Raw genomic sequence first — 23468 nt, 5'->3', positions numbered from 1 at the left:
AGTGAAAACAAACAGGCACCAGCAGGGCGTGTGAATGCCCTACAAAGATTTATGGGACCGTCTGTGCCGTGGGAAGGGTATTCTGGGCTGGGGAAAGTAGCACAGCTCCCACCTGCACTGGAAATGCAGGAGAGCAGGGAAAATCCCCAAGCTGTGCCCCTGCCTTGCCCTGACCTGCCCCCCGATTCCTGCACCCCGATTAAACTCTGCAGCTAAATGCAGGCACTTGTGTAAATAACCCAACCACCTCGTTACACCCTCATCACCACCACAAAGCCACTGGCATTAGCCAAAGCTGGCCAGTGACAGCCCAGACCCACTCCATCACGGCAGGGACGTGGGGCTCTGCAAAGCATTTGCCCTCGTACCTCAACACCACTAAGAAGTGACAAATTCTCACTCTGGTTTCTTAAACCGGTGCTGGCGGAGGCTTTATCAGCCAGCCCTGCCCCGGGCACAGGCAGCATCGCAGAGGAGGAGGGGCCATGGGTGTCCAGGTCTGACCACGAGACACGTTTCCTAATGGAAAAGCCTTTTCCAGCTTTTCTTAGTGGCCTCGCCAGTGCTGTGGCACATCCTCTACCAGGGGCTGTGAGCACCTGGGCACGAGCTGCCTCCTCTGCCACGGCCGAGGGTGCAGCCCCAGCTCATCCATAAGCCTCAGGAAATAGCGTTGTATGAAAACGTAATGAAAATTATTCAGCTAATCTACTTTAATAACCCGACTTAGGGGCCTCTCTGTGCTGCAGACAGTATAATAATTTTTAAAATATTAGCTGTCATTTCCGATCAGTCCTAGGGAGGCAGAGGGACTCGGCCCACAGCTTCATCGGGGCGACTAATTCACCAGCCTCAGACCCGTGACGGGACGCGGCGCTCACGGGGGCACGAGTCCCTACAGGGGCACGAGTCCCCTCGGGGGGGAGGGCTGCCTGCCACGGCTCTGCCTTTGCCTCCCTTTTCCCCCACCCCTTCTCTGTATTTTTCCCCCTCCCCGCAGTGACCCCAACGCCCGCCAGCACAAACTGGGCTATGAACTGGCGGAGCCTTTGAGGAAGATGGCAACGCCCTGGGACAGGGCCACCAGCCCCCAGATCCAGCAGCATCAGCCCCCACCTTTGTTTTCCCGTCATTCCCCACCCCGACCCCCAGGATGCTCCAGGGAAGGGGGGGGTGACACAGGGGACCCCCAGCGCTCCCCTGGGCAAGCCCAGCACCCACCTCCTGCAGGACGGGGATGCCGAGGGGTTCCCACCTCCCACGGAAGAAAACGCCGCCACGCTCTGCCAGTTCTGCGCTGCACATTTAATTGATCAAGGATGAGTAAAAAGTATTGAAAAATCCCAGAAAACTGCTTCAGTGTGTACAAAAATCAGTGTAGAATATAAAATACTTTAAAAATATTCTGCAGAATCAGATCTGCAAACTTTTTAAGTTAAAAAAAGATTCTGACATGCCTAAAATACAGTAATGCTTAACAAAAATACAGACATCCTACGGGCACGATGCACGGTAACAAATCGCCCTCCCCGATTTGTGCAGATGGAGCCGCGTGGCACCACCGGTGCCCACGGCAGTGCCCGGCGATCCCCGAGACCACCCGGCTTGGTGAGGTGACTATGAGGGGACCGGGCTCACAACTCCCCAGAGAGACACGGGCACCCCTGGAGAGGAGCTGCCGCGGCGGCCGGCGCAGAGACCAGTGGCTTTGCCCCATTGGACCGGTAGCCTCACTGGTAGAGAACCTTCACGCAGAAGGTTTCCTCGTTCTTGTCCTCGTGGTCGTTGATGTGAATGAGGATCTCCTCCTCGCCCGCGCTCTGGCTCGGGGCGAAGCGCAAGCCGATGGTGTACACCTGCCCGCCGGCAACCTGGGGGACAGTGGGCGGAGGAGAGGCGGCAGGACGCGGCAGCGCGCCCGGCTCCCACCCAGCACCGCGCGGTACAGGGGGCCGGGAAGGGGGGACCGGCGGCAGGATGTTACCTCGAAGGAATCCTCCTTGAACTGCAGCAGGTCGGGCCGGTTGGTGCCCAGGAAGTAGAGCCTGGGCGAGGGGTAGGGGTTGGTGTAGGTGATGCGCTTGTTGCAGCCTCTCCCGCCGCCGGCGGGCAGCGAGATCTCGAACGCCTGCGGGTCGAGCACAAGCCGTGGCGGAGGCAGCACAGACCGCGGGGCGGGCAGAGGGACCCCCAAACCGACAGAAAGTCCCCTCCTGCACCAACGCACCACGGGGGCATTTCAGGGGCACGGTGCCTTGTGTCCCCTCCTCCTACACCGTACGTCTGATCTCTGCCAGCGGTACAGAGAAACCACCGCTGAGCAAAAGCATCTTCCTCGCGCTGCTGCTGGCACTGGTGCAGCTGCGGGAGGAATTATGAGCCCAATAACAAAAAGGGTCAGGGGAGCGGCCGGGACCGGCCAGCTCATTCTCCACCTAATTAGGTGCTCGCCCAGGTAACACCCCGTGGCACCGCAGGCCGGCTGACTCTTGGCAGGACACTGGGGCATCGGTTTAAACACCCACCAGAACTTCCCCTGGTACCCAGGGTTTCGGGAAAATGTTTTTAGAAAGGAGAATGCCTTAGCCAGGAAATCTGGCCTGGCCTCGGCCAGCACAGCGCTAAGGGAGAGCGGCATGCTGGAGCTTTAATTTCACAACCAGGGATACTTCAGAGCTGACATTCCTCAGCATGCGACTGCCCTCAGAACAGCCTGAAAGACATTTTCCCGTGGTCTTCAGTGAGATTATTCAAGCGCTCGAGGGCTAAATGTGTGCTTGGGGTGGCAAGAGCCAAAAAACCCAGATGTAAAGAGAGGAAGAAGCAGGAGACAGCCCCAGGTCACGGGCCAGACCACGACCGTCGGTCCAGCGCCATCACCGTGTTTTTCGGGTGCGGGAGCCACCGTACCTTGGAGATGAGGGGCTGCCTGCAGGACAGGCAGAGCAGCCAGGAGGACACGAGCTGGTGGGACTCCACGTCCACCAAGTTGAGGTAGATGAACCTGCTGCCGGCCCGCCGAGGCCTCACGCCGATGTACAGGTCCTGGATGCCATTGGCGGGGAGGAGGAAGGCGCCATCTGGATCCACCTGCAGAAACCAACACCGGGAGCTGCAGCCGCCTGCAGTGACCTGTCGCACCCCTGCAAGGTCCAGCTGGGAGCATGAACTAGATCCGATGCTCTTAAAAACCTGTATGCTTCGGCCACCGCCACCACATCCCACCCCACCAACACGATGGGACCGGCCCCGTCTCAGGAAGGGGAAGAGCTGCTTGGGGAGAGCCGGGGACTCCCTCCCCTCGCAGGCTTCGCCCAGGAGGCTTTTGCTTTTGTTTATGGGACAGCGATGGAGTTTTCGTGCCTTTTATTATTCACATTCGCAATTACGGCCGAATGAATTCTAAAGAAATTGTTAGTCTTCAGACGGTCTCATTAACGCAGATAATTTGCCCTCTGGGGTTTCGTGCCGATGATCCTACACGTGACAGCTCTAATCAAAAGATAATTATCGCAAACACTTCATGGCAGTAAATCCTTCATAATTCCGAGTGGGCTGCCTTCCCCTTTCTGCAGGGGATTTCGCCGGGCTGGTCCAGGCCAGCCCCCCGCCCACCGCAGCCGCCCAGGACGTGGCCGTCCCCGCACCAGGGCTTACCTCCAGCTCCTGGGGGTGGGAGGTGAAGGCCTGCACCCTGCGCGGGGCCGGGGTGCCCCGCAGCAGCAGCGAGAGGCGGGCGAGCTGCCCAGCCGTGCAGCTGACGTCCAGGCGCTGCAGCGAGTGCAGGTAGAACTGCCAGATCTGGACGGGCACCGCCAGCCAGGCGTCCCTGCAGCACAGATGGATGGACGCGGCTCGGTGGCGGCTCCCAGGGAGCCCCCGTTCCCGTCCCCCCCTTCCCAGCGCCTGCTCTGACGCACAGACAGCCCGGCGGGCTCAGAAGGCATCAGCTCGCACCCCAGGGATGCTCTGGCCAGGGGTTGTTTAGAGGAGGGAAGGATGTAAAGCCCCAAGCTGCAAACGCTTTGGGAAGCCTCTGCCTGGCGTTGCTCAGCCAAGCCGGCCGGGCCCGGGAAGCTGCGAGCAAGGGAAGGGCGGGGCGCGCTCCCCTCCCGCCCTGCCGCGCGCTCGGGGTTAGCGCCTCGCGCTTCTGGGGGTCCTGCTACGTACGTATAAATAGCAACGAAGAACTTCTTGATCTGCGGGCTCGGTCCTCCGGCTACTTTTAAGAAGATGTCCTGCGGCTCCCCCGGCCCCTGCGGGCAGGAATCAGAGCATCGTTCCAACGGTTCACCCCGCGCTCACACCAGCTAACGAGGGCTCCAGGGTTTCCGTCCCATTAACGGAAAAACCCGCCACCGATCCACTTAACAAAAGCAGATGCTTTAAGCCTCTCGATAAACTATGTTATTAAGTTATTATACAGCTTGGCTGAGCTCTTCCAGTATTTTTAATTACAAAAGACGATACAAACGACTATCGCATTCCAGGTCTGCATCTGTAATCAAATTTTGGCAAATTTTCCCCAAGTTTTCTAACAAGCTGTAATCCAATTATCACACTAACGCATTTCTGCAGTGGTGATTAGCAACTACCCTTCGTCACCATCTGCACGTAGATGCCCAAGTTCATTTTCCCCTTCTACCTCCCCCAGCCGCAAAGCCCAGGAAACCCGCGTTGGGCATCGCCAGCGAGGGCTGCGCCTGGGGAGGGACACGGAGCGGCGGCCGGACGCGATAAGGTGCAACACCCAGCGTCAACCGCAAAACCCAGGGGGCTCCTTTTCATTGGGAAAAATGGTAATTCCAGCTTCATCCCTGCCAGCGTTTCACCACCACAGGCTGATAAATGGGGGTGCTCTGTGGGTGTGAGGCATTTCTCTGCCAATGGAAACAACCCAGAGGAGAAGGACACAGAGGACAGACGCCCCAGCATAACCAGTACCATGTTTTTGGTTTCACAAATGATGTCGGGGTCGCTGCAGCGAACAAACATCTCACGCTCCCCCCCTGGCATCCCCACGGGTGCGCCTGCGGAGGGGGAGAGACCAAGATGAAACCACATTCACCATTTTCTCCGTTCATGCTTGGTACCCTGCACCCCACCGACCAGAATCCTTTATGCTGAGCTACCAGCAAACTACACGGTGCAGGGAATTAAATGCACAATTAACACAGGCAAGCAGATGATGAGCGAGCGGGGAGCCCAAGGCTGCGATGGGCGCTCTGGATGCCGCCCGCCCCTCCAGGAAGGGCCCTATGAAGCATGGACGCCAGCTAATGGGGAAGAGCTCAAGCACCGGCGGGCACACCGCGGGCTCACCAGGGAGGGTGTGCCAGGGGGGCAGCCGAATGGTCTTCTTCAGGAAGGTGAGCTCCGGGTGGTAGAAGCGGAAGGTCTGGTCCACCACGTGGGGCTGTGGCTCCACCTTCACCCGCAGCAGCGCGATGGGCTTTCCCCGGCTCACCTGGAAGGAGACCTGTGCCGGGGGGGCCGGCAGGAAAGGGACTGAGTTTTGCTAGAGCAATGCTTCTCCTCCCGCGCAGCCCCTCGAGCAGTGTTTTCACTGGGCTCCCTCACCTGGATGTGCTTTGTCTGTCCAGCTCCGCTCTTCCCCAGGGAGCAGGCGGCCGCCTCGGCCCCGGCGCCCAGCCCTGCTGGCCCCTGCAGGGTTCAAGAGCTGGTTGTTTCGGGGTGCAACACCATGACACCTGCACAGGGCTCCCCGTGCCGGTACCACCCTGCCCTGCACCCACAAACCCAGCTGAGGGAAACGCTTCCCGCTGGGAACAGCTCGAAATGGGGGGGAGCTTGTGCCTACCTGCGCCGCAACGACCGCGGGGTCCGCGGAGAACGTCTGGTATTTGAAGGGGATGTGGACGGTCTCGTTGGGGCGCAGGTAGACCTGAGGCTTGAGGTCGTCACGGAGGTGGAACATCTCCTCCTCTACCGGCGTAACGCTCCGGGTCAGCTCCTTGAAGTGGCGCCACTCCCTCGGGTCCAGTATGACACTGGGGGAGCGAGTGGCAGCAGTGCTGGGGGGGGACTGGTGCCACCCTGGCACCTCCCCACGCACGCGGAGGGAGATCCTGCTTCAGTCCCCACCTGAGCTCGGGGTGGTCGACCTCGATGGTGACGGTGTGCTGGACGCCATAGGGGTTCTTCAGGGCAAACTCAAAGAACTCGGCAGTCCCCAGCACGGCGCGCACGGTGCGGGTGGCGGTGATGGCCTGGCTGAGCATCCGGGAGATGCTCTCACCCTTGATGTGCTCCCGGTAGGCATCGATGAGCTGCAGGTCCCGCGTGTGCCGGCCCCGCTGCTCCTGCCAGCCCTGCCGGGAGGGAAGGGACCATAAGCTTGGAGTCACTGCGGCGTCCCCGGCCCCCCGCACCCCTCTCCTCACCGAGAGCTGCAGCGTCCTCCCGCCGCCAGCTTCCTCCTGCTGCCGCACCAGCGCCATGCGCCGCAGCTTGCGCCGGCGGGCGGCCGTGGCCTCGCCGGGGGCGGCCGGGGGGGTCGGTCTCGTCTCCGGCCGGCGGCTGCACAGCGCGGCCGCCAACTCACCATCCACCTCCACCAGCCTCCGTGCCCGCGACACCCGCCCACCTGCAGGGAGAGAGCACCCCGGCACCGACCGGGGACCCCCAATTAGCACGGCAAAGCGCCGGCACCACGGCAGCAGAGACCCTGCCAACCCGAACCTGCGTAGGGGGGGACAGGCCGAGCCCCCACCCGGCTGGACTCACCGCCGGCGGCGTTCAGGGAGAACCAGCTGCCGGCTGCGATGCTGCCAGCACCATCCGGCGCGGGCACGGGGCGGGAGCGGGATGGCAGCGGGGACGGTGGCTGCCCCGGGGTCTCCTCGCACGGGTGGCCTGCCGCAAGCACAGACGGGGGTGAGCAGAAACCATCCATTTTTCATTGTTACTATATCTACTACACATTTTTTATACTCACTGCAGCTCTTTACAGACAATTTTTAAAAAGCAAGAGCAAATATGCGGTTGCTAACAACACTCTGTGAGCCCTGTGGCGCTCCCTCCAGAGCCTACGGCTGTCATCCCCCCAGAGGTGACTGCCCAGAGCCCGAGCAGCCTCAGAAACACGGCGCCATCCCGAGCACGTCACCCCCAGCCCCTCACCGCCCTGGCTTTCATTTCTGCCTTCTCCAGCCCTGGGCTGCAGCGCTGCCACCGGCACAGCCACGCTCCTGCAAAGGTCACGGCCAGGCAGAGCCAGACGAGGCTCTAAACCAGACCACAACTCCCATCCCCAGCCTTCAGGCAGGGGCACTGAGATTTTCAATACTGTTTGTAACAGCAGTATTTTGAAATTTAAAAAAAAGAGGACAGGGGGAAAAAAACCCAACAATCAAAGGGCGGCTGGTGTCCTGGCGCAGCGTCCCTGCTTCCTCTCCCTCTGCTTTCGCAGGGTATGAGTTAAAGCTCTCCCTGGGTTGTGAATCTCGGATTCTCCTTCCCAGGAGCTTATCGTCCCTTTGCAGGCAAAGTATGGAAATGACGATTTAAGATATCTTCAAATGGAGCTAATCTTTCTTCTGAAGATAAGATTTTAAAACCTGGAGTCACTGCACATTTATAGGACAGGGAATTAAATATATAAAATAAAAGCAGCCAGCAGGTTCTGGGAAGAATAACACTCTTACAAGTGTGCTTTTCGTTGGGGTACAGCCCGGTGCGCTCCTCCTGCAGCCCCGTGCTCTTTTCTGGCCCCACGGAACCAGCTGTGCCGGCATCTGCAGCCGGGTAGGGACCCTGAGCACAACCTGGAGCTGCACACCCTGCCCTGCCCGCAGCCTGGCAGCGCCAGAGCCGAGCGGCTGGAGCCGGGACAGGAGCTCGGACCGGCACTGGAGGTACCCGGCGAGGGACATGTGCCGCGGGTGCTCACCGACGTTGGCCAGGCAGAGGTGGAGGCGGCCCCTCACCACCACGCGGACACCGAGGGGCCGCAGGGCGCCGGGCCGCAGGGCCTCCCGGCCCATCACCGTCACGTCCGGCTCGTACTCGGTCGTGGCCACCTCCAGCTCATGGTGGGTCCTGATGGCCGCCCGGCCCTGGCGCAGCAGGGGCTGGGGAGGGGGAACAAGTTACCGGGGAGTCTGCTCTGGGGGAGGGTTAAGGGGTCTGGGCAAGGATGTCTCTGAATGTCCTGGGTCTGGGGGTTTAGCCCTAGAACCTTGCAGGAGTTCTAGGGAAGTGGAAGAAAGTTAATGTTTTGCCATCGCTTTTGAGGAGAAGATGACAAATCCCGTGATGTCAGGCTGACATCGGTCTCGGTTACACGGAGGGGCTGACAGCAACTCGATTACGAAAGACACGAGGGCAACACAACAGCATCTAACGTGGGACTAAAGGAAAAGTCAGGCTCTTCCTCAACACCCCTGCATGCCCGGCCAGGGTCTCCCTCATCCCAAGGGGTGCCGAGGGCTTAAGGAGAAAAACCTTCAGTTTAACCAATACCTCCAGCTTCAGGGCAGCGGAGCCGACGAGGAGCAGGGAGTCTCCGTCCCAGACGTCGATCTGGAGGCTGTGCTCAGCCAGGTACCGCAGGAACCAGCGCCGCTCCCCGGCCCGCAGGAAAGCGGGATCCACCAGGTACTTCAGCTGCAAGCCCGGCGGCCCTGCGAGACAGGCGGCATCGTCACGGAAACGGAGCTTCCGGAGAAGCCCGCCTGCTCGCAAACCCACTCTCCTCCACTTAATGAGCCCGCCGGGCAATTAGCGAGATCCAAGGTTCCCCAGGACCGGCTCACTCCCACAGCAACCCTCGCTCTGTACAGACACACCCTCCCATTTCCATCAACAGCTCCAGATGGAGAAGGAGCTTCATCAGCCACAACTGTCCGGTGTTTCTTGGAACCAGAATTTAATAAGACCCAGACAGAAACAAAGAAAAGCCCTCAGCCAGGAGGATCAGCAGCGCCCAGCCCGGGCGCTGCGCTCTCACACTTGGCCTTTCTTTCCACAGGTGCTCAGCTGGCTGCAGCGCGAGCCGGCAGCCTGGGTGTGCAAATCACACCACCAACGCTTGCCAGCGGTTGACTTCGAACGTTGGACATTATGAACGTTTTTCACCAAACCAGCAGAGGTTTGCTGTTAAAGCAGACACTGGCCCCTTCCTCAGCCCGGAGGTGAGCCCAAATCTGACTGACAGAAGGGGAGCACCCACACGAGGATGCTAAAACTGGAGCTTACCGGTGTCAAGGGTCCCGTCTTTGTTCACCCGGACAAGGAGCTGCGCCGGCACAGCCGGCCCGGCCACCAGCCCCCCGGCTGTGCTGACCAGCTGCAGCCGTGGCGTGGTGACCGGTGGGAAACGGTAGAACTGGAAGGTGAGAAAGATGGTCCTCGGCCACGTCCCCTCCACGCTGTCCCGGGTGTCCCTTGGGGGAGAGAGAGGGGTTTGGATTAGCTCACAGCGCGGTGCTGCCTCCCCATCACGAGCTCCTCGTGCGTTTGGCACACACCAAGAGGCAGAAGAACGAGAGAAGATCGGCAGCATCACAAGTATTTGGACTTCTCTGAAGACAGCGGGCATATGGTTTGCCTGGGCTTTCCAAAAAGCTTCATCTTTCCAGCTGTCTCCCGCCATATGCTGTGATGGAGAAGCCCAGCAAAGGCAGCGTTTTACCTTCACACAGCACACTGCCATCCACGGGAAAAACACAAGTGGGGCCTTACCCAGCCAAAACCACCCCCACAGGTGCCAACTTTCTCAACTCCATATGCATTTAGGGAGAAACGTGGCATTAACTGGCTTTTACACCATATTGTGGCTAATGGGTACAGTAAAAAAAAAAAAAAAAAAGAATATGATTTAAGAGGGCCTGGAAAGGACAAGAGCATCATCGCTAAACCCTCCGGGGCTTTGCCTCCAGGGTAGGTGCTGGAGGAAGCTGCACCTTTGCAAGGACCTCTCCAGGTCAAGCAGGGAAGCGGCTTGGGGAGATTTGGGGACCCTCCCCGAGGAGGCCCCCGGGATCTGCCCGTGGAAGGCACCGCAAAGAGCCACTGTCCCACCTGCTGAAAGCCAGGAACTGCAGGATTATTTCATTGCCTTGCAGAGGGTCGGCTTCCTCCAGCTGTGGGCTGAAACTCGCCGGCTCCGGCGGCTCCGAGATTTGCACTGGCTCCTGGTTACAGTCCAGGATCTCCGGGAAGCCGGCGGCATGCAGGCGCGCCAGGGAGGCGCGGGAGAGCGGCGTGCGGGATCTGGCGGAGAAACAGGGCTGAGCCGTGTGGAAGCGGCCACGGGGGACCCCGGCGGGCTGGGCCACGGGGGTGCAGGACCCCAGGGAAGGGCGGCCGAGCATCACCTGCCTGCCTGCAGCCCCACAGCGGCGATAGGCACCTGCAGCGGGGTGAAGGGCAGCGCCTGCAGCTGGTCGCCGGCGCAGGGCTCCGGCGAGCCGAGGTCGGCCTCCAGGTGCGTGATCCCCCCGTCCTGCCGAGAGCTGGGGCCGTGCCGCGCCGGGGTCTGGCCCCGCAGCTGGGACACCGAGAGCTGGCGGGAGGGAGAGTGGCAAGCGTGAGTCCCCACAGCCCCCCCCGATGGCTGGGCAGGCCAGCAGCCCCTCCAGGCTAAGGCCGCTCTGGCATCACCGCTCCAACGAGACTCGGCACGGCTGCCCGTGGGTCCACACCTCTGCTCCCTCTCTAGCTGTTGTGGTTCCCCCCACGAGGGGAAGGACAAGAAAATGCAGCAGGAAAATTAAACCGCTTAATGAGGTCTTATGAGGCATTTCATTTCATCAAAAATATTTGCGTGCATTGATCCCTGCATCAAGATATAAAAAAGCATAAAGAGGGATCTCGGTATTCAGAGCTCTCCCTAAATCCCAGTAGCTCTGCACAAAGAGATCGTGTGTCGCTGTCAGCACGTACTGGGGACAACGGTACCCAGCAAATCTGGGCTGTCAACACCCAGAACTGCCCTTACAAACACATCTGGGCTGTGAGGAGAGCTCAGGGAATCTCGCCCAGCATGTTACAGGCAGGACCCATTTTGCTCCCCCAGAGGAGGTGGATTTGAGGGGGATGCTCTGTGCCACCCCCCGGGAACACCACCGCTCGCACCCATCCCCATGGCACTTACCCCCGGGCCCCGCGGGGAGGCTGCTGTTGGCAGCGGGGCCGTCGGACCTGCGGAGAGGGACGGGAGAGATGCTGGAGCGGAGCCATTGCCCCCAGGCCCTGTGGCTGTGCCCTCCACCACTGAGCCCCCTTCAACCTCCCGCCATCCCTTTTAAATTCTGGGGGTGAAACCAGCTCAGCGAGGTAGCTTACCAGCGCTTTACCACTTATTTTTCCAATAAGACTGTTGCCGAGGGGGGTAACATAGCACGCCTCCAGATCCATCCCTTGTTTTGCTGGGAATCAGGCTAACTCTGCCGCGGAAGGCAGCTCCCCATCCCCAGACAGCGCAGCGGTTCCCTGCGGCCATGCGGCGCTGTCTAAGTGGGATGCTTAATGAGACGTGAAAGTTTTAGGATACTTAAGGTTTTCATTGCTCCTCCATTATTTCTTGTCGCTCCCTTCATCTGTTTGTGCATTCGTGCCCCAAAACGAGCTTTACCGTGTTTATACTTGGCCTCTCGGCTTGCCCTGCCGCCGAGCCGTGGGTCCTTTGGAGCAGACCAGGGGCAGTGATGTTCTGTCTCTGCGGCCATGTGATGCTGAGGCCTTATTTTGCTTTCACCACCATGTATATTCCAGCTATTTCATGCAGACTGCTGTGCTAAGGGAACCCAACCCCCCTGTCTCCCTCACATCTCCAGCACTGGTTTCTCCCCATGAGGAAGGCTCTGCCCAGCGTTCAGGAGCTGATGGACAGATCCCTCAGCACCGCCGGCAGCTGAGCTGACAGAAGATGCGCTTGGCCTCCCCTGGCCAGAGGGCCAGATGGTGGCATGTTTTCCAACGGAGCTGTACAAAACATTATCACCAAATACTCTCTGTGACAGCTCAGGGCACGGGCTGGCTCTTGCATGTGGCCGCCCACCTCACAGCACAGCTCCAGGGCCACTGCTGCACTTCCCAAGCTCTCCCCAGGGCCGCCAGCCCCTCGGAGCGATGCAGCCTCCCAAAATTGCGCTGCTGGGGCGTCTCTCCTCACCGGGCACCCTGCCCATGCTCCAGCATGCTCCCCCCAAGCCGGAGCACCACAGCCCAGTGCCGGGCACACGCTGGCTTCTCCCTTCACCCCACCACAACTCCCTCTACGTCCTGCCTGCCGCCAGCAGCAGCCGTGTCACAGGGAGCCAAACCCAGCCCAGCCCCAGTGCCCAGATCCTTCATTTCACCCGCAAAGCTCTCTGCTCTACAGCCCCTTCTGCCAGCAAACCCGGCTCCTCGCCGGCAGAAAGCCGGGACTCGTGGCGGCAAAGCCACGGTGCCACTGCCATCTCGTGGAAGGCGCAGCAGCACTGGAGCCAGCGCAGGGACAGGCACCCACCGCGCCGGGCATCACCCTGACCCACCGGCTGGCAGCTCCCGGCTCGCCAGAGGAGCTGGATGAGCTCCAGAAACCTATTTAGATGCTGTCAGGAATCTGGAGCACCACTCAGACCCACACAGGAGCAGGCGCGACGCAGCAGAGGAGTTTCCCACCGACGACAAAAAGGGGATTAGACAGAAGTAAGGACTTCCAGGAGACCGGGGCACTGACTCAACTCCGTGCCCAAGCCAATGGCAGTTTTCCTTCTGCCTCCAACAGATGCAGCAGACGGGTGCTGAAACCCCGACCAGCCCTGCACTATAGACACACGTACACGTGCACACACGCAGCCTGGCTTTCCCCGGCCTGGCACAGCCCGTGCACCCATCGATCGCATGCTGCTGTCACGCTCCCCACACAGCAGCGCAACGAGATTATTATTTTTTTCCTTGGCCTGTAATTGACACCTCCCCTGTCCTCACCTCCGGAGGGATTCAGGGTGCAGAGGGATGAGTAGAGAGCCCAGGGCTGCTGGTGCACAGGAGCCCAAATGCCACCAGAGTGACCCAAAATGGGAGCTGGAAACCCCTGGGGATTCTGCACGTGGCTCAGCGCTACTATCAGTGGGGAATTTTGCAAGTTAGAAGGAGCTGAATTCAGCTCGATGGAAACTCGGTTCACTCCAGTAATTCATAAACCAGCTCGCTGAAACTCGGTGAAGTTGCGTTTTTTCTCCTGAGCAGACACCGATGCCACACTCTGTATTTTAAATGTCAGCGATCTGGAAAACACTCACTCAGCGATGGCGTGGGAGGCTCCTCCGGCTCGTCCCTGTCCTTACGTAGGATCTCCGCAGCAGTTACAAGATGTTCTTCCGAATCAGTGGAAACATGGAATTGGACAGTCCCAGACTCCACGTGCTTCCCCTGAAATTGGAAACGAAATACTTTTAGACAGCGTGCTACACGCAGCCTCCCTCGTACCTCCCAGAGACAGCTCCCTTGCCCTGCAGCCAGCGAGATGGCAGCGCAAGCCAGAGGCAGAGCCAGCAAGGGGCTGCACCTTCATGGGCTGCTGCAATACCCCTGTCCTTGCGAACACACACACACCTGCCAACTCCACCCACTGCCACCTGGTCTAAGATTTTACTAAGCAAATTCTGCAGATGCTGATCCATCCACCCACCCATCCTTCCATCCATCCGTCCCTCCACCCCACCCCGCAGCAGAGAGCAACCCCTGCAGCTTTGCACCATGGCCGTAGCTCAGCTGCCCCCCGTCACCCCTTCACCCCAGCCCTAACACCCTTTTGCTGACAAATACTTTGGAGTGAGGTCTTTATCTTTTGCCTGTGACCACCCAGAATAAGCCAGCTCAGGTCACGGTGGCCTCCAAGAAGGCTGGCGATAACTAACCGTGCTGACCAGCGGCACTGGCGCTCACTGGCAGGGGTGGGCGCCGCGACCCTCCTCTCCCTGGGCCTCCTCATTCCCTCCCAGATTTGCAGAACGTCCCGTCACCGGGCACTTAACCAGGTTTTGGCCAAGAGCCTCTCTGCCGCCGAGCCTGCCCAGGCACCGCCAGCGTCGCCACGCGTTCGCGATGCAGAGGCCAGCCCTTACCTGGCGGGAGCTCCTGCTGCTCGGTGGGGTCCGGTAGACCAGGGCCTGGCAGGGGCCACGGCGGGCGCCGCCACGCAGGGGCAGGACCACGTCCGCCTCGCCGGCACCTGGGACGGGGCTCCAGACGGCCCAGCGCACTGAGCGCATGTCGGCCATCTCGGCGCGGGTGCTGCTGGGCAGGGCCTGGGGGGGGAGCAGGGGGGGGAGCGTGGTGAGCGCCAGACACCCTGGTCTCGCCACCAGCATGGGGGAAGCAGGTGCCACCGGGCAGACACGGGCCCTCATCTCCCACCGCGCCGTCTGCGCTGCAGAAACCGCTCCCCTTCAACCCATTCTGGAGTCATTCCGCTTTCCAGCGCCTTATTTCTCTTTTTGCACCCATTTTTCTGCCCCCACCGACCACACCTTTCCGCTCCCACCTCTTTGCAGGCACTGAGGAGCACCAGGAACACTTCTCTGCTGGAGAGGGACACATCGGTCCCAGGGAGAGGACCCGGGATCGTGAGGCCTCTCAGGGAAAGAGGACTGAGACGGCTTGCAGGGGTTCAAGCTTTGCTTCTCTCCCTCTGCCAGCAGCACCACAGGCGGAATCGGCACCTTCCTACGCAATTTCCCCTCCTCGAGGCTGACCATGGACTCACGGCCCCAGCTACACACCGTCCTGGATCCCACCGTCCCCCTGCAAACCCCATACTGCCCTTCCCACACCGGTACCCCCTGGGTTTTGTCGCAGGGTCCCTGTTTCCCCAGACCCTCGCTGGCACCATTCCCGCTCCCGCAGGCTCCAGCCGCAGGCCAGGAGCCACCCAGCAATCGCAGCTCATCCCTTCTCCGGGTTACGCAAGGGACTACACCTCTAGGTTACAGATCAGCACGATGTAACGCCGATAAAATAGAAAAGCACAATATAGCGCTTTCCAAAAATTGCAGGGTTTTCATCCCTCGTACGTATTTAGCACACGTAGGCTGAGCCCAAGACACCAGCACCAGCCAAAGGGCTGCCACCCCCTCACTGCTGGGATGGGTGTTGGCCCCCCCGGCCCCAGCAGCCGGGAAAGGCAGCACAAGGGCTTCCACTTACCCGGGCGCATCCACAGCCTCCCCCTACGCCGAAGAAGAGGTGCAGAAGCAAACCGAGAGGTCTCTACCAGCCCGCAATCACGCTCACAGCCTGCTAATTATGGCACGGAGGACAAGGCGATCAGCTCGGCAAGTGGCTTTGGGATTAACCGCTCTGCCCACAGGCTGTGCCGTGGGAACCAGCTCCGCCGCCGCCCCACCAGGGCTCCCAGCACCCAGCACAGCCCAACAGATCTGCGCCTGGAGCCCCAGACCCCCGCGGGTCCTTGGGCCTCAGCTTCTCAAAGGAGTTGAGCCCAACACATAGATTCTGACAGCAAGGCTCAGCTTCTCCTTCCCCCCTCAATAGCAATCCCTCTGGCCTGGTACCTGTGTCCCACCTTATAAACACCCGTTTTCCCCCCATTTTGCTCTGGACAGCTCTAACAAGAGTGGACAGTTACTGCATTTTCAATGAGCGTCTCAGCAGAACAATTAGGGCCTCCTAAGGAACCCAGGGCCATCGATCACTGCACTGCCAGCTAATGGCTCCAACAGCAAATGGTCTCTGGAGGGGAGGGCTGAACTGCTCGCTAAGCCCGGTTTAACCTCTGGAAAGGTTAAATTGAAATACTTGTAAATGATCGGTAAGTAGGTGTTAAGGAGTGAGGTGCCCCACTCAATACAGAGCCCTCTCCTGGGCTGGAGAATGTCAGGCTGAAGCTCCCAGAAAAACCTCAGCATTCAAAAAAAAAAAAAAAGAAAAAACAGAGCTGGAGGGGTTAACTTCTTTTTGGCATAAATGCTATATTCCAAAGAAAAGGCTTTTTTTAAGTCAAAAAAGCTGAAATCTTCCAAATTAGCTTGCCAGAACACTATGGGACTGCTGCAGGCTACACTTCTTCAGATCCATATACACGGTGGAGAAACATAACCACACATAATTAGAATGAAATTGGTACAGGGAAATGATCACCTGCTTTGCAATTTATTTACTTATAGCAACTTATAATAATTTCTGAATATTGCTTAATAATCCTGCTTGCCCCGACTGTTCTGTGGAATCTTACCAAGAACTACCGTGTCCGTCAAAAACGAGAGACGTGTCCTTGGGAAGCAGATGTGCTCCGACAAGCTAGAGTACAGGTAGCCATGTGTGGACAGCAGAAACCAGTGTGCTGGTGCTTTTAGGTAAGACAGAAGGATTAAACCGGTTGGGACCACTCTTGTTGTTCGAGAGATTAGTTAGGAGGATCTGCGCGTGCTCCGAAGAACGGGGTGAAAAGTACAAGGTGAGGAAGACTGTGAGCCTTCCTCCAGAAGACCCCCGAGGACGCCCACCAGCAGGCAATGCGCAGGCGCAGAGAACTGCTGACACCAGCCTTTTGAACTGACTCCACCTTACTAATACATATGTATGTTTGTATTGTGTGACTCTATGAATATGCATATCTACACTCTATAGATTTCTGGTAAAATGTGCTGTTGGTGTGCAAGCTTTGTGGAGAAACCCCCTTGCACCCCGGCACCGGAATAAACACACCTGCTTTATAACTCTCCCCGAGTTGTAGAGTCTGTTTCTGCACATCAAAAGGGCTCAAACAAATAAATTTCTGATTAAGGCTAAACTGTGACGCATGAAAGTTTTGCTTGTGTCTGTTTCCCAAGGACTCCTCAACTGTCTTCCCACGCCTCTTTGTCTGTCTAGACAAGTCACTGATGGCAGACTCAAAGCCCTCAACGGGCACTTGGGCAAACCAAGATGAGGGGAACTCGAACAAAAGGACAGAGATAGAATCTAGGGAGGATGATCTCGCTGATTTAGGAAGACGACGCCTGGGGACTTGGTCAGCTAGCAAAAACTGCAAAGAAGACCACTTACTTCTTCCCTCGACCACTACAGACCCTCACCTACCTTCCCGCCGGCTCTCCCCACGCTGCGGAAGACGTACTCCAGCTGGAAGCAGACCCCGAACGCCGGGTGAGGCACCATCTCGCTCAGGTGGATACGGCTCCGCAGCACCAGGGCTTGACTTGCACCCCTGCACCAGGACGGAGCAGCAGCTGTCGGCAGCGCCCAAGGCAGGAGGGAACTGGCACCGGCAGTGGAGGGTCCCCCCCTTACCTGGCTCCAGAGCCGGGCACCCCCGGGCAGCTGCCCCGCGCCGCCTCCGCCTCCGGCACCAGCACGGCCACCTGCGGTGCCTGGACGAAGCACAGGCCATTGTGGACGCCGACGTGCAGCCGCCGCTCCCGAACCTCCACCCCGGCACCGTCCGGCGCGGCGTTAGCCTGCGGCAGGCAAGTTTTCCAGCTCAGCAAGGCAGCACAGGGGGGCACAGCATCCCTCCCCGTGCCACCCGCGGCCAGGAAAGTTCAGCAGATCCATCAGAAACAAAAAACCGGGACCCACGCCCCCGCCAGCGGCTGATGGATATTAAAATCTTTTGTCTTTATGACAGAGTTGGTGCAAAACTGGCAAATAAAGGACTTGGCCAGCGCTGCGCAGCGAGCACTGCCGCTCCTAAGGCGACCTACTCGATACGCTCTGCCTCTTATCTTACACTTTCCACAGTAGAGCAAACCCAAATTCTGCTTATTAGTGCCTGGACGTACAAAACAAAGCCTGCGCAGAGCACCCGTGTGCTAATCCAGCGGCAGAGCCAGCAGAAGGCTGGCACTGCAAAAAAATCAGGGACTCCAAGCGAAATGAGTACACGAGCACCGTTTATCTGAACCTTTCCACTGCGCCCGTGAACGAAGCGCCGGCATCGCTGCTCGTGCACTGAGCTCTCCCCTGCCCTAACCGCGACAGCAGTACCTGAAGTAAGCGATCGCTGTTCACTAAATCCAGCAGTTCTTCCTCAAATTCCTCCAGGGAAGGGTACAGCCGGACAGACAGCCTCTCCAGATAGCAGGTGACCGGCTTCATCAGCCGGGGTTTCTGCAAGCAGTCACCTGCAAAGCCAAGGGGGGGCATCGCTGGGACCGCAGGGGCACCGGCAGCCGGGCCCCAGCCGCAGGCAGCACCGGGGAGAGATGGTGGCCATGCACGGGCTCCCTGGCCACTGGGCCACCACCTGTACGTGGACATGGGGTGTTTGTGGAGGTGGACAATGAAACCTTCGTGCTTCCCCCGGCACAAACACGCCTTCACGTTCGGGGGAGACCCAGAAACACCCATCGTTTTTGGGGACAATGGATGCAATCTCCATCCGTAATGAAGTCACCACCACCGCAGCGCCGAGCAGCACGAGACGCTGGCTCTCCCCTCCTCTGCTTCCCAGCAGCACTGGGGACTCGGCTGCTTTGGGGGTCTCTCTGGGCTTTAACAATTACAACCCCAAAATGGTTACCAGTCGGGTTTTCCAGGCAGTAAGCTGAAGAATAACTCGGCTGCAGAACGGAGAGTACTTTTTACCCTCTGAATCTTCAGAACACATAATTTTAATTGCAGCAGCTCGAACGGCATGGCTGCTACCCACAGGGAAAGACTAACAAGGGCTGAGCATGGAAGAGCTTGTCCCCCCCTCCAATCCTGCCAGACCCCCAGCGATCCTCAGCCCCGCCACCGAGGAGCACGACTTTAAACAAGCTGCAAGGGCTTCTCCGAAGACTCCACTGAACAACTGTAATTAAACCAACCACCACTTATCCCCAGCAGCTTCCCAGGAGCGAAGCAATTAACAGAAGGAGAACAGACCGAAGCCATTTTGACATCTTTCAGGCTGAGCTACGAACGCAAGGGCTGCAGCCCCGCCAGCCCACACGGGGGGAGATGCTCCTGCCAAGGAGCCATGCTGCTGAGACCCCATCATGCTCCCCAAAGCCAGCACCCTGCCTGCAGCCTCCCCGGGACCTGCTGCCTCCCCAGGACCTGTGATGCAGGCAGTGGGGAAAGGGAAGGAGCCCTTACCCACGTCTCCACGCGCCGGCAGCAAGCCGGGAATGGTCTGCAGCCCAGACATCAGAAGGTTTTCGGGAAGGAGGTGAAATATCGTCTCCAGGGGTGGGTGGGGCTTCAGGGTGTACTGCAGGTGGCTCTTCTCCATCACTGTCAGGTATTTGTTCTCTGAAAAAAACATCCCAAAGTGACCAAAACCAGGGGAGGCAGCTTCACACGCCACTGTTGAAGAAATCACTACCCAGAAACGCACGTGTTGGGAGCAAAGGAAAACCCGGGTTGGCCCAGCCCAGCTTTTCCCGTAAGGCACGTCCGCTTAGTGCGACCGGGGCATGGACCACGTATCGCAGCGACCGGGCACACGCGATGCTCGTTTGGGTGAGAGGCCGCCAAGAAAGGAGCGAGACGCAACGTCGTGCTGCCGCTTACTCTCCAGGGGGTCCTGGAAGCGCGGATGCAGCAAGGCACACGGCGTCCCGTGGTACAGCTTCAGTCTGAAAGCAAGGAGCAGACACGCAGTGGTCAGCAAACCCACCCCGAAGCACACCTGCATCTTCCACAATGCCTCTGCTCAACGGGAAGAAACCACCCTCCTACTCTGTACCCACGGAAAAAGCCCCATCCCTCAGGGAAAGGACAGGCACCTCCTACAGACCCATCGCTGCTTCCCCCGCAGTGAAGAACTCCAGCTTTCTAAACGTGGGCTTTGTTTCCCCAGCCCCAGGACCACCCTTTCTCTCCCCAGAGCAGCCATGCCACCCCAATTCCCAGTGTGCCCCCTCACATGGCAGCGGGGGGACCTACGCTCTGTCCTCGGCAGCCGGGCCTGTCGCCTCCGACCCGCTGCCAAAGAGGGGGATGAGTCCAAAGCCGCAGGAGAGATGCCGGGAGTCCCCGTCCCCCTTCCTGGCCGTCGCCACCACTTCCACGACGGCAGTGATGCTGGGGTGGTTCAAGGAGGTGTGGAAGTAAACGGTCTGGGGTGGGGAAGGAGAAAGAAAGGGCATTTCAGAGCCAGCAGCTGCAGGCAGAGCAATACCTGTTGTGTCTGGACAGCCAGCGGCACAACCAGAACATCCCTTAAAACTTCCAGAAGGCAGCTCATGGCAAGCGACCTCCAGCAACGCTCAGAAATCTCAACCTCCTTAAACCTCAGACATCATTAACTTTTTTTCCTTTTTTTTTTGTTGCTAACACCCATTTTCCAGAGTAACTCGCAGGCCGCAGCCCCCGTACGAGTGGGACTTCGAGGTGCCCCTGACCCGCAGCATTACGACAAGCCCCGCACGGGGAAAGTCAGAGGAGCTGCAAACCCTCCTGTCGTGAGGAAGGGAGATAGGGGTGACCCAGCGCTGAGGGCAGGAGGGGACGGGACACAGGTGACCTCCCCGGGACAGGATTTAAAGCTAGGTTAATCTTTCTATTAAAAACTCATTACAGCGGTGTCCCAGGGAAAACATTTACTGTAATCACAGGCTGTCAGGAAGGGATAACGGAGAGAGACATTACCGCATCAACCCAGGGAAATAAATCGTTATTCTATTATCTTTTATTGCAAAACGTTGAAATAATGACCGCTGGCTGCAGACCGATGCCTCACCTCGCAAGGACACAGAGAGCCCTTAAAGCAGATCCCTTGTAAAACCAGGCTTGTCGCTCCCCCGTGAACGCTAACGCCGCTCCGCAACAGCTCCCTCCTACCCGCTGAGCCCCGTGGGGACGCTGCAGCGCGGGGTCACCCTGACCCACCACACAGACCCCGGCCTCTGCCCACAGGCCTTCCTCCTCCGGTGAGGCTGGCGAGCACGCAAGCTGCGCTTCCCTCACCGCAGCGCTCTCGGCCACAGTTTTTCTCCACCCCTCTTCAAAACAGCAGGGGTCAGCCCGTGATTAAAACACTCGTGGAAGAAACACGCGCATCAATGCCCCCCCCGCGACCGCTACCGGTTTAAGTAATGAAGGAGCGCGGCTCTAACCAGTGCTACAGAGCACTGGAGGAGCTGGAAACCAAAGTTTAATTCCAAAACGTGACATTGCAGCTGTCGACCACGCTCCAGGGCGGCGGGGTCTCCCCAGCAAGGGGCACCCCGGTTTGCGGGATCCGCAGCGGATGGAAACGTGGTTTGGGGCGAGTTTAGTTCTCAAGTACGGAAAGAAAAGCGGAGGGCGGGAGCTGCTCCTTCCCTTCCTTCCCACTCGTGAAGAAACACTGCTCTCTGCCGCCGGCTCCGAACACAGCAGGCAGCACAGGCGGCACATCCCGCAGGTAACCCAGCGCCCCAGTTTCCCCAGTCCAATAAACTGGGCGTCAAAGCTTAATAAGCGGGTGGTGTCTGGGGTGCACCCTGCGCAAAGGATGGGGCAGTGCCGGAAGGGAAAAGCTCCCTGAGCTCCGCGTCCACCAGACTGAAGGGGGAAAACAGGCCCAGAGGAGAGCGGCGCCAGGCCGAACGCGAGCTGAGGCGGCTTTTCCTTCTGCGCGTTAAAACCTCCCTCCTCGGACCCGGCTCTGCCACCTCCCTGCGGGATCGCAGCCCCCCTCGGCTTCTCGCTGCCCCTTCCTGGGGGGCTGCCAGCATTTTCCCTGCCCGCCCGCAGCCCCCCCCGTCACCCTACCTCGTTGAAAGCCACCCTGGCCAGGCGTGGCGAGGCGGCGTGGGCAGCTCGCCGGCCGCTCCTCCACGTCCTCCCGAAGAAGTGGTGGTAGGTGGCATCGAAAAGGGAGAGGCGCAGCTGGTACTCGGCTCCCTGCAAGGCACGGCAGGACGGGGGGCTCAGGGACACGCCGGCTCAGCGGCCCCCAAAGCTGCAGGAAACACACTTCAGAGAGGACCAATAATTCCCGTTTGCTAATCGATGCCCAAAGCGGGCACGCGGCCGCGTACAGCTTCATGCCACGCTGGAGAACCTGTCTGAAAGCCCGGGGCTCCCCAGGCAAAGCAAGAGGGGGACAAGGGAATGTTAAAGATATAATAAAGGGTAGCAGGCTTTTAAAGTGCTACACAGAGATTTCAATTTAAAAATGTTTACCTAAATTCAAAATTAAAAAACCCTAAATTCTAAACTAACTACTAAGTTATAAACTAACTGAACGCTAACTCAGATTTGCAGGTGAGAACGCAGGGATGGAGACACGGCTCCGATTTGCCTTTCCGGGAGATTTAAAACAGTTAGTTCCTCCCAAACAAGTAACCTCCTTTTGAAAACCTCCCACTTCGCAAGCTCCAGCCCCCAACCAGGGCGAGTCCCGGCAGCGCCGGGGGGCTCAGCAAGGCACTGCCGGAGCGCAGCCCCCCCGTACCTGGGCGAGGGCAGCCCCCTCCAGGTACTTGAGGACGCAGCAGAAGGCCGTGGAGCCTGGCGGGCGAGCCCGTCTCCGCTGGCCGTGCGGAGGGAGCGCCAGGCTCTGCAGGAACACGCTCTCCCACTCGCTCATCTGGGTCCCTCGACGGCCGCCTTGTGCTCCCGGCGTGGGCTCGGGCGAGCGCTCGGCTGGAAAAGGACGGAGGGAAGCGCAGGCTCCCGGAACGCGCTCCGAGCCGCGGAGCCGCGCACGATCCCGAGGGGACGCGTGGGGAGGGCTGCTGGGCCGCGCCAGCCTCGGGGGAGCTGGGCAGCGCGTCAGGGCGTCGCGCCCGTTGGGGCCAGCACCCCTCACCCAGGGCACGTGGGCCACCCCTGGGGCGGGCCCCCAGCCCCTGGCGTGAGCAGCCCCCCATACTGACATACGTGTGCACAGAGAGGCCCATAGACATACATGCATGTGTACATGCAGAAACCACAGATCTATGTGTACATGCACATACAGAAACCATAGACATACATGTGTACATGCAGAAACCCACAGACATGTGCATGTAGACACATGGAACCCACAGGCACATGTGCACGTGTACATACAGAAACCACAGACCTACGTGCACGGGCACGCACAGAAGCCCACAGCCGCACGGGCCCGCCCCCACCGGCGGCAGGACCCGACCACAGCCCAGCGACCCCCGGTACCTGCCGCCGCCCGCCCCTCACACCCCGCTGGGGACCGACGTGCGCGCGCGGGGCCGCGGGGGTCACGCACTGCGTGACACGAGGGACACGGGGGGACCCGCACGCGCCCGTATGTGCCCCCGCGCGCGGCTATAAGCAGCCGGGCGGCGGCGCCGGATCGAGCCCCCCGCCCCCGACTCACCGCGCCCCGCCGCCATCTTGTCGGGCCCGACCAACCTTGCGCCGGGCCTGGGGGGGGGACGGGGGACATGGACGCGCCGCCGCCGCTCCCCTTCCCGCCGCCCGGGCTCCCGCGCCCCGCCACCGGCGGGCAACGGAGAGAAGCGGCGGCGGGGCGATGCCGGAGCGGGGCGCGGCGGCGGGAGCGGCGGCAGCGGAGTCCGTCGTGTGTGTGTCTGTGTCTGTGTCCCCCATTCCCC

At 59.6% G+C, this 23468-nt stretch overlaps 1 protein-coding gene across 5 annotated transcripts; it reads right to left on the bottom strand.

The window, feature by feature from the left end:
* Positions 1 to 1284: 1284 nt before the first annotated feature.
* NPHP4 (nephrocystin 4) lies at positions 1285 to 23260 on the bottom strand. Of its 5 annotated transcripts, XM_074892904.1 has the most exons (29): positions 23231 to 23260; positions 22346 to 22536; positions 21661 to 21792; positions 19849 to 20021; positions 19474 to 19538; positions 19057 to 19212; positions 17962 to 18098; positions 17266 to 17432; positions 17056 to 17182; positions 14082 to 14264; positions 13257 to 13386; positions 11120 to 11166; positions 10341 to 10528; positions 10045 to 10236; positions 9220 to 9407; positions 8485 to 8645; positions 7913 to 8093; positions 6748 to 6876; positions 6405 to 6607; positions 6106 to 6332; positions 5822 to 6011; positions 5581 to 5664; positions 5323 to 5479; positions 4945 to 5030; positions 4171 to 4256; positions 3658 to 3829; positions 2911 to 3090; positions 1985 to 2128; positions 1285 to 1871 (listed from the first exon to the last, which is right to left on the bottom strand). In XM_074892904.1, the coding sequence occupies exons 1-29, from the start codon at positions 23244 to 23246 to the stop codon at positions 1731 to 1733; spliced, it is 4233 nt and encodes a 1410-aa protein (XP_074749005.1). In that variant the 5' UTR covers positions 23247 to 23260; the 3' UTR covers positions 1285 to 1730. The 5 variants fall into 5 exon arrangements, 4 of the variants coding, with proteins under 4 accessions (XP_074749005.1, XP_074749003.1, XP_074749004.1 ...); XM_074892902.1 differs by having other exon boundaries at positions 1285 to 2128; XM_074892903.1 differs by lacking the exon at positions 11120 to 11166 and having other exon boundaries at positions 1285 to 2128; positions 10345 to 10528.
* Between the last annotated feature and the right edge of the window lie 208 nt (positions 23261 to 23468).

Source organism: Strix uralensis, chromosome 23, assembly GCF_047716275.1.
Source record: "Strix uralensis isolate ZFMK-TIS-50842 chromosome 23, bStrUra1, whole genome shotgun sequence".
Taxonomy (NCBI): domain Eukaryota; kingdom Metazoa; phylum Chordata; class Aves; order Strigiformes; family Strigidae; genus Strix; species Strix uralensis.
This window is presented reverse-complemented; position numbering and strand designations above follow the sequence as displayed.